This window comes from Falco biarmicus, chromosome 18, assembly GCF_023638135.1.
Source record: "Falco biarmicus isolate bFalBia1 chromosome 18, bFalBia1.pri, whole genome shotgun sequence".
NCBI classification, from domain to species: Eukaryota; Metazoa; Chordata; class Aves; order Falconiformes; family Falconidae; genus Falco; species Falco biarmicus.
The window spans coordinates 5,390,161-5,399,991 of NC_079305.1; the positions used below are offsets into that span (position 1 = coordinate 5,390,161).

The window sequence follows — 9,831 nt, forward strand, 5'->3', positions numbered from 1 at the left end:
CTTCCTTGCAGGCCCGAGGGCTCCTGCCCACACACCTTCTCCCTCTGCAGCCGGTAGACACCTCATCCTCCCTGGCCTGCCACCGAGGGGAGGCTGGGGTGCCCATGGGGTGCCATGGCAGCGATCAGAGTTGCTGATGCCATGCTTGTTCCTCACAGCCGGGCCCCCCCCCCCGGCTCTGCTCGCTGCCCCTCAGCCCGGCGTCGGGCCTGCACCCCCACCCAGCAGCACCACGGGCAGGCAGATGGGTTTGGGCAGCGCCAGGCGGGAGCGGGGCAGCCGGTCAGGGCTGTTCCCCACGGCACGGGGGTCAGCCTGCGTTTGTCACCAGTTTTGGCCTGTATTTGTCGCCTGTCTTGGCCAAAACCGGTGAAGGGCGTGAGGTGAGGGAGGGAAGGGGAGCATGCGCACTGCAGGCAGCCCCAGCCGGGCCCTGCGGCCCGGCCTTTCCCCTCAGGAGCCCGTGGGGCTTGTGGATGGCCCCGGGCGGTTCGGCGAGCGGGGTCCGGCCCGAGCTGGCCCTCAGCCCCGTGGCCAGGCCTCCGCGCTGCTCCCCGTACCGCCCACCATGGTGCCCGCCGACCTCCCCAACATGGCGCCACCGCCCAGGGCCCCGCCTCGCCTCTGCCATTGGACAGCGGGGCGCGGAGGAGCGATACCATTGGCCGGCGGAGCGCGGAGGAGCGATGCCATTGGCCGGCGGGGCGCGGAGGAGCGATGCCATTGGCCGGCGGGGCGCGGAGGAGCGATGCCATTGGCGGCGGGGCGGGGAGAGGAGAGGCGCGCGCGTGTGTGTGGCGGAAGGCGGCGGGGCCGCCGGGGATGTGGAGAGCCGGCATGGCCGCCGGGGATGGATTGGGCCCGGCGCTGCGGGCCGTCACCGAGCAGGTGCAGCAGGCGGCAGCGCGGAGGCCGCAGGTGAGGGGCGGCGGAGAGGGCCGGGGAGCGCGGGGGAAGGCCCTTACCCCGCCGGGGTAGGCCCGCTCGCCATGGCGGCACGTCCTCCGTCACCATAGAGACGGGCCCCGCATCCTTGAGGGCAGGTCCTCCGTCGCCGTGAAGGCAGTCCCCCATCGCCACGGACCCCGCGGGGGCGGGTGTCGGGCCCCCCCCCAGCAGAGGAGACAGCACCCCATCACGGACCCTAGAGACAGGCCTCCCCGCGCTGTAGCCGGTCCCACTGGGACAGGCCGTCCTGATCCCCTCCCACGGCAGCACCAGGCTGGGGCTGGGGGGCTTGAGCTGGGGCTGGGGGGCCTGGCTGGCCGCTGGGGGGCCTGGCTGGCCGCTGCGGGACACGGGGGAGAGCGTGAGGCAGGTTAGGGCCTCCTCCAGGTGTCCCCCTCACCCTTGGGTGCTTCTGCAGGGGCTGCCAGCTGTGCAGCCGCGGCTGGTGGCCGTCAGCAAGACGAAGCCGGCAGAGATGGTGATTGATGCCTACAGCCACGGGCAGCGCAGCTTTGGGGAGAACTATGTGAGTTGGCTGGGCCCCACGGGGCTGCGGGTGGGCCCCCACGCCTAGGGCAGGCACCGGGCACCCAGTGTGCCTGGGGAGCTGGGCTGGGGTTCGGCGCCGGGCTTCTGCCCTCGTGTGAGCGAGGGGCACGCTGGTCCCAGGGACACATGTTCCAAAGAGACCGCTCTTGTGGTGCAGGCGCGTCTGGCATGGTTCTAACGAGAGATTGTCTTTGATTCTCCTAGGTTCAAGAGCTGCTAGAAAAAGCATCAGACTCCAGAGTAAGTAGGCAGTTCTTTATATATCCTCTCTCCCTGTGTAGCTGTGTCCTGAGAGCTGTTCAGCAGAAGTCCCAGTTTTAGGGATTTGGAGGCTGTTTGATCCTTGTCTTTTCAGATAAATGGTGGGGTTATTCTTAGCACTTTATCTCAGCCCCATTCCGTCTCCTTGCCTTGTGGGCTGGAGAGGATTCTGTGAATACATGTGCCTTAGTCATGAAGTATTTTTCTGAATAATGCTTTACCTTTTGTGCTTTCTGCTGTAGGAGATGCACAGCCCGCTTTTAAAAAAAATGGTAACACTCAGTTTGGGGAAAACATCATTTTATGACTGTTCAGTTACAAAAGAGTTTTGCTTTTCCCATGCACGGTGTAATGCTCTGCAGCCACCATTCTGTTCCTCTCCAGGCTGTGAAGCAATCTCAATAAACACTAGGAGCACTGCCTGAAATGTGTCTTTCAGGGTAAACAAGAGAGGAAGATTGGGTGTCTGGTATTTTGTTTGTGAGCAAACTAAGACTTAAGTACTGGGGGGGGGCAGAGGGAATTGTCATTCAAACAACTGTTCCTGTCTGCTTTCAGATTCTGTCATCATGTCCGGAGATTAAGTGGCATTTTATTGGCCATCTGCAGAAAAATAATGTCAACAAGTTGATCGGTAAACACTATTTAATTTTTTGTGGGGTGACCTTGTGGGCAAGAGTCTTCCAATGTTCAAATGATAACAGCCTCATGTACATTAACTTACCGCTGCTTGTGTCTCTGAGCCAGCTGAGTTGTAGGTACAAAAAATACTCTGCCAGCAGAATTGCCCTCAGCCTGTGTTTTCTCCCCAGCCGTCCCTAACCTGTTCATGTTGGAAACAGTGGATTCTGTGAAACTGGCAGACAGAGTCAACAGCTCATGGCAGAAAAAAGGGTCAGCTCAGAAGCTGAAGGTCATGGTGCAAGTTAACACGAGTGGAGAAGACAGTAAGTGGCCTTTTCTGATGATATGCAGGTCTGTCCTGCTGACTTGACAGAAACGACCTGAGTGGGATGGGTTGGTTTGCGCTCTTAAAGTGTTTCTCTAAGCTAGGAGTAAACTTGCTCATCTGTTTGCGACTGCCTGGCTGCGGGGAGGGGAGGTCAGGTCTCTGGCAGAGCTTGACACAAATCTCCCGGCTTTTTGCCAGGTAAGCATGGCCTTCCTCCCGGAGACACTACAGCTGCTGTGGAGCATGTCATCAACAAGTGTCCAAGCCTGGAATTTGTGGGGCTGATGACGATTGGCAGCATCGGGCATGACCTTAGTAAGGGGCCAAATCCTGACTTCCAGGTAAGATTTTTCTAGAAGAAAATGTCAGCTGTTGGCTGGCCTCCCATTACAGTCTGTTGTCTATCCCAGCCAAACCAGTAGGTTGTCAATAGAAACACCTTGTTCAGAGTAGTACAGAGCTCTGAGGTATCAGTACTAATGCAGGTGTTGGGCTTGTTTCTGCAGAGGCCAGAAGCCCATACATGTTTGGTCGCATCTCTTCTCTGAAGCTGTAGCCAGGGTATTAGCAGGGGCACCTTGTGCAGCAATTACTGCCCTGGATCCTCTGGTCCTGCTTTCAGTTGGGGTTTCAGTCAGCACACTGTGTGCACAGGGCTGCAGCAGGCAGAAGAACTGGGTCTGTGTTCCTTGTCTGTCAGGCTGGTGTGATAATTTAATGTCTTCAAAAGATGTGTAGAGTTGTAAGTACGTGTGTCATCAGTGCCACAGCGTGTAATGGGAAATCTCCAGGTGCTGTTACGATGCTGCAGAGCAAGCTTCAGTAGGAAGCGTGGGAATTGCGTTCAGCCTGAAGGAGACTTCAAAGAAAGGCAGAAATCGTGATCTGTGAAACCCTGAAACTGAGCTAGCATGGCTGTCAAGTGTGTGGTCCTCTTTTCTTTCCTCCTCCCTTCTAGATGCTGCTGTCTTTGCGGCAGGAAGTGTGTGAAAAGCTGAATCTCCCCATTGAGAAGGTGGAGCTGAGCATGGGCATGTCCACAGACTTCCAGCACGCAGTAAGTCTGGTTTCCTTCTGCCACCTGTTCTCTTGGGAAACAAACATGCCAGTGGTAGGCACCCAAAGTCCAGCCCAGGCATCATCCAAAATGGCCTCTTAGGCCTGCCCTTGGATAGCGGTACCGATGGTGCTGTTCTGTGAAAAACAGCTCTCCTGGTCCTGGGATAGAGTTCTGCAGATCAAAACAGACCCTAGCTGTAGCTGCAGGTGGCGAGTACATGGGGAACTGTCCTGTGATATGGGGAGCTGTCCTTCTGTGACATGGCGAGCATCAAGGTTGGTTGCGGACTGTTGGCAGACGTGGGTGGCAGCCCTGCCCTGAACTCCTCCTTTCTGTCTCTTTGTAGATAGAGGTTGGATCCACAAACGTCAGGATTGGAAGCACTATTTTTGGAGAGCGAGATTATTCCAACAAAGCAGTCGGTGGCAAAGCCCCTGCTGAAACTAAAGCCAAAACGGAGACCTTGACAGTGCAGGATCATTAGATGGAGGAAAAAAAAAAAAAAAAAGTGGTCTGGACAGAGGACAGATGATGGGAGACCTCACTATGCATTCTTACTTCCCTCCATGTTGACACCAGATCATGATGGTGAGAGGGAATTCCTCGTAACAGAGCAGAGCCCAGAAATGCCTCATAATTTATTGTGATTATAGAGTACCCATAGAAACTGGGAATTTTTATAACCAACAAATAAGAAAATTTATGTTTGAAAGTGACTGGTATCTTGGCTCCTTCAAGGTGGTTAAGAACAGTGACTTTTGGATGATAGGTTGAACAAACTAACATTTGTCAGGATGGAATTGCTAATGAGCAAGATTTAGCTGCAGCAGTGTCGGTGATTATGGTTTCACTGAGGACTAAATTCTTTATTAAACAAGTTATAATCTTGCCAGAGACCTATAAATGTTTCCCCAAATAAAAATTTTGCACATGGTCACTACTGAGGGATGCTTGCTTAGAAACTGCGATAGAGACATACTGTGACTGTATCCATTTAAACAGAGGATGAATAACAAGCACACAAGGATGGATAAGGAGAGCAGCTGCCAGCATAAGTTCGTGGCGTAATGTTTTGGATGCAGATCACAAGTGTGGGAGTGTCTTTTTGGCTGAAGTCTATATGTGTCCTTTTCAGGCTGACACTGCTAACCTTTCCCCCTGGTTCCATGTCTGCTCAGGTCTTCTGGGATGCTTTCAACCTTCCCCTTCCCCTCCTGTGAAGTGTTGTAAGGAGTTATTTTCACCATGCGTAGGAGTTCTTGATGTTGTAAGTTCTTTTTGGTCAGAGTGGGGGTTTCCTGCAAGGTCCCTGGTCTACCATCAGCTTGCTGTTGCTTTCCAAGGCAAGTCACTTAACCATTTGGTGCCTCCACCATCCCATATACATCTGTATGAGAATAATAATGCTTGTCTCACAGGGCAGTGGTGAGCTTTGCTAGAGGCCCTTCGGGAAAAGTACTTCAGAAAGTAAAGTATTATTGTTCCACTGTCTTCTAGGTTCCTGAAAAAAAATCCTTTCGCCACTGACAGAGCTTCTAGGCTATGTCCTAATATCTTAAGTGCTGATCTAGCCTTTACTTCTCCTGGAAAAGGGAAACAAGACTCTCTCACTGCAGTAACTTTCATTCAGATGTGAGCAGAAGCCCCTGCATTGTGTCACGTCATTTGGCCAATGGTAGCTATGGCAAGTCTCTTGTAACCTGTGTTACAACTACTTTTTTGGGCTTTTGTGTGCTGCTAAGAGGAGGGGACATCGGTTGCCAGCAGAAACATCCTTCCCAGGCTTTTCTCTGTGTGCGTGTGGTTAAATCTAGCTGTTGGTTTTACTCTCTGACTATAAAAGCTGAATGTAAATGAAAAGAGTCAACTCTAACACCAACCTGTCATAGCTACATGGTTTAGAAGCAACATGCAGTCTGAGCTGCCCTCCTCGGCACTGCACCATGTGTTGTTTCATAGTCTTATTAATAAAAAGTAGTGAATTTTAATACCATCTGTGCCAACTATAAAGCTATTAAAGATGTTATTTTTATGTTCCAGCCTTGTGAATAAATGCCCTGAGTGGTCGTTGAAGCTGTTTCCCTAACCTGGAGCTGCTGTTGAGCGAGACTTGCTTGTCTCAGGATGGAGGGAGGAGGGTGGTTTGAAAGACAGCCGAAAGCCAAGCTTGCTTTGATCAGAAGGGGGAAAAAAATAGCTGCTGAGTTGGGCGAGATGTCAGCTGGCGTGAGCTGTTTGTGGAGAAGCCCTCTGGGTGGCAGTGCTCCCCAGGGCCGGGGCAGCGCTCCTGGCCCACCGAGGAAGGGACAGCAGCTCCTCGGCTGCTTTCGGACAGGTACGGATCAATAGTGAGCCTCAAAAAAAAATATTTCCCATCTGATGGTTGAAGTTAAATCCCTTCCTCTTCCACCTCTGTCTTCCCAGAATTTCAGCACCACGCACTGACCACACATCCTCATGTTTGCAGATTTCACAACATGAAAAGCCTTTCGTTTATTTTACAAAAACAAAGTCAGGACACTGGTTCTATCTGAATTTGATTCCAATGCACAAAGACTGCCAGTGTCCCTGCAGTGCGTTTGCTATTTGTAAAATGTTGGCTAGAGCTCTCCGTAGCAAATAAGGAGCAAAAGCGATTTGCTACCTGAGCTTACAGAGCTAGCCCAGCCCCGGAGCAGGTGGTTCTGAGCCCGAGCAGGAGATCACGGACCCCCTGCTCTGCTCACCCCTTGCCAACAGCCTTTTCCCACCAGCCTGTGACTCCAAAACCCACTGCACTGCTGCAGTTCTTTCTGTTCAAGCACAGAACAGTGGGGTGGGTTTACATAGAGAATTATCTTGCGTCGTGGCTCATGCCCCCTCTTGCTTTTCCTCTCTCAGGCATTTTGTGCTTTTTTCCTGAGCTGGAACTGGACGCTGGCCGAGCTTAATGCAGTAGTAAATGGCGTAAACTGGGAGGTGAGTGTGTGCGGTGGCCGTGGGGCAGGGCAAGGCTTGTCCTGGCTTCCATGCCCTGGAGCTCTGGCTCAGCACAGTGGTGTTTTAGGAGCAGACCAGCTCATGACAGCGTATGGTCTTCTGGTTTTCTGATCTGCCTGCGTACTGTCTGCTAAAACAGTTAGGGCTCCGTCAGCTTTGGTGGTGGCCTCCTGCGTGAGCATGTGGCAGAGCTGCATGTCTCGCTGGTTCTGCAGGGCCGTGCCACGTGGCGCTGGGAATGCTCTTGGCTGTGGGACACCTCTCCCTTCTGGCTGGGCCATGTCCAGGCTGTGCGGGTGCCCCACAGGGAGCAGCTTGGGTGCTGTGCCCGAACAGCAGCGCTGGCTGCAGCTGCAGTGGCCAGTGTTGGGCTGTGACAGGGCGCTGGAGAGGAGAGCAGTGTGAGCTTCTGCTCCCTTCCTCTGCAGCTGTTTCTGCCACCCATCGTGCTTCAAACTGGCTTTTCTCTTCTGGCTATGTCATGCTCTAGAGCTTTGCCGTGCTCCTCCAGTGGCCAAGCCTCCCCAAAGCTGGTGCAGCAGGCAGTGCCCACCAGCACCTCCTGTTCCTCCTTGAGGTGTCCACCTCAGGCCTGAGCCAGGAGAGTGCGGATCTGTGGTGTTGGTGATGCCAGACACCTGTCAGGGGGGAGCAGGGCGCAGACCACCCACTCCTTCCACAGAGGTCACCCGGCAGATGGTAACTGTTGGTCATTGCAGTGGAGCCAACAAGCTGGAGATGAAAGGCTCCTTGGCCTCTTAATGAACCACTCCCCGCTCAGGCAACTTGGCCCCCTGCAACACAAGCTTTATTTACATCTATTAAAAGCACTTGACCGGTTTATTGAAGCAGCAGTGCTCTCGCTCCTCAGAGCAATGTCACTGTCAATATTTGCCTGGAAGGAATGCGTCCAGCAGACGAAGGCTTGTTTTGTGGCCAGAGGGATGACTCCTCCCTCGTGACTTAACAGCCCTTGCTGCTGGCCAGTCGTCGCCCCCCCGGAGCAAAGGCACAGCCCCGGGTTTCCCAGCAGTCCCCCGAGGTGACCCTTGCTTCCTTGGATGGGGGCACAACAGGCTGACCCCCCCCGCCAGAGCTGTGTCAGTGCATGGAGCAGGGCTTCACATGCACTGTGGAGAAAAACTCTTCCTGGGGGCTTGGGGAGCATCTGTGGGCAGGCTTGGCTGCCTCTAAAAGGAATAAAACTGTTGATTATGCTGGACGGGATGATGTGCTGCTGCTTCTCCTTTCCTAGCTCCTGCAGAGATGGGCTGGCTGCCCGAGGCCATCCTCATCCTCAGGGAAGCACTGGTGCCAAAGCACACTCTGGTCACCCGTTAGGTGAGAGTCCAGGAGAGTTCACTCCCCTTCCTCCACCAAACCAGCACTGATTTATTTTTTATCAGATAATATCCTTTGTGTTGCAAAGTGCCTGGAGCCGAGCTTGGCCTCCCCGCTGAATGGCAGCGCAGGCCGGGTGCTGATGCACGCAGATGCGCAGGGAGGCGGTGGGTGCCGAGCCCGGTGAGCAGGGATGGCTTGGAGGGACGCAAAAGCACCCGCTCCCCGATGGCCGGGCAGGCACAGGGGGCTCGGTTTGCATGAGAAAACCGGTAGATTTGGGGAAAACCGGTAGATTTGGGTCCGTTCCCTGCTCTGCTTCAGGCTCCTGCTGCGGCCGGAGATGCTGCGGGCAGGTGAGAGCCGGGGGTGGGGGGCAGCCAGGAGCAGCTCGACCCCGAGGCAGAGCCCGCTGCAGCCCTTCAAAGTGGAAAGCGTATTTATTTCTGGGATATCAGGTTTCCGGCAGGAAGGCCGGCAACTGCCAAGGTTTTTATTGGATCCCAGTGAAAGGAATTTAGAGAGTCGTGTGCTTGTTGTCTTGCCGTGTGCCTACAGTGCTTAAGGAGTATTTTTACCTTTGGATGGGAGCAAGAGGCATGGGGATTTGGCATCTGGCACCGGCATGTCCGTGGTGATGGAGTTTCAGACAGGTTGCCTTGTTGTCTCCCAGGCAGGAGGCATCAGGAGGGGTCTGGGCTGGGAAGGCACAGAGAGGGGCTTGGAAGTAGTTGAAAGAACCCGAACTCCATCGGGCTTGAAGCATGTGGGAAGTGTTGCTTGAGCTTCTCTCCTCGTAGCCGGGCCGGGGCCGGGTATTTCACATTTGTTACTAGTTTGGACAAGGTTTTGACTGTTCTTGGAGGTAATTTAATAGCAGATTGAAATTCTGAAGACCACGTACAGTGGCTTGATTGCTTCAATGTGTCATGGAGACAACTCCAGAGCTCTGATTGCCCTTGGATGTTGCCAGCATTGACCAACATCCTGCAGGACCTGAGATCCATGCCAAGTCCCATCCTTGTCCGTGCACAGGGAGCTCTTGCCTTGCTGCTGGGGTTTCCCAGGGCCACTTCTAGCCCACTGTAGGGCTGCTACCCCGAGGAAAGGGAAGAAGAGGGGCAGCAGCTGTGGTTTGGATCACTATCAGAGCTGCAGTTGGTAGGAACAGGAGTGTGAGCATCTCCCTGGCTCTCCCTGTGGTGGAGAAATGAAAGGGGCCAGTGAGAGGCGACACAGGGCAACCCGGGGTTGAGAGTGCCCCAGCGCAGCGGGACCACCCGTGGCAAGGGGCGAGCCAGGCTCTGCTGAGTTCCTCCAGACACTCAGCACCGCAGCGCTGGGCCCTTCCCTCGGGGTCGAGCTGCTGGAGCCTTGTGTCTCAGTCCCAGCTCTTGCGCTGACAGGCGCAGCGTGCGTGGTGCTGCACGGTACCTGCTGTCTAAACTGGTCTTTGCTCTCCCTTGGGGACACCCAGAGGGAACCATGGGCTCCAGCCTGCAGGTTCATCTTCTCCCAAAGGAGGAGGGAAGACCACTCTCGCTTTCTGCAGTGTTTGAGGGAGGCACAGCTCACCCTTTTGGGTTTTGGGAGGGCTTTCATTCTGTGCAGATGCTCACAGGATCTCTGAGCGGATACTGGACACAAGTGGTTTCCTGTTGCTCTTCCAGCTTCAGCTGCAGGATCTGGGACCAGCATCCTGCAGTGCTGAGCACGGGAGGGTAATTTCTACAGTGGAAAT

General features: G+C 54.5%; 1 protein-coding gene across 2 annotated transcripts; it reads left to right on the forward strand.

Annotated features, from left to right (window-relative positions):
• Positions 1 to 764: 764 nt before the first annotated feature.
• Positions 765 to 5,843, forward strand: PLPBP (pyridoxal phosphate binding protein). 2 transcript variants are annotated; one of them, XM_056321675.1, is made up of 8 exons: positions 765 to 918; positions 1,367 to 1,474; positions 1,702 to 1,737; positions 2,317 to 2,392; positions 2,571 to 2,705; positions 2,909 to 3,051; positions 3,669 to 3,767; positions 4,117 to 5,843. In XM_056321675.1, exons 1-8 carry the CDS (start codon positions 823 to 825, stop codon positions 4,252 to 4,254), a joined length of 831 nt encoding a protein of 276 aa, XP_056177650.1. In that variant the 5' UTR covers positions 765 to 822; the 3' UTR covers positions 4,255 to 5,843. The 2 variants fall into 2 exon arrangements, with proteins under 2 accessions (XP_056177650.1, XP_056177651.1); XM_056321676.1 differs by lacking the exon at positions 1,367 to 1,474 and having other exon boundaries at positions 782 to 918.
• Positions 5,844 to 9,831: the final 3,988 nt, after the last annotated feature.

What these genes read in the sequence shown, in the direction of transcription:
- PLPBP (XM_056321675.1), top strand. Translation starts at nt 823, where the DNA reads ATGTGGAGAGCCGGCATGGCCGCCGGGGATGGATTGGGCCCGGCGCTG. An exon ending in GGCCAAATCCTGACTTCCAG is followed by an intron (nt 3,052 to 3,668) that starts GTAAGATTTTTC and finishes CCTCCCTTCTAG; the next exon opens with ATGCTGCTGTCTTTGCGGCA. An exon ending in CCACAGACTTCCAGCACGCA is followed by an intron (nt 3,768 to 4,116) that starts GTAAGTCTGGTT and finishes GTCTCTTTGTAG; the next exon opens with ATAGAGGTTGGATCCACAAA.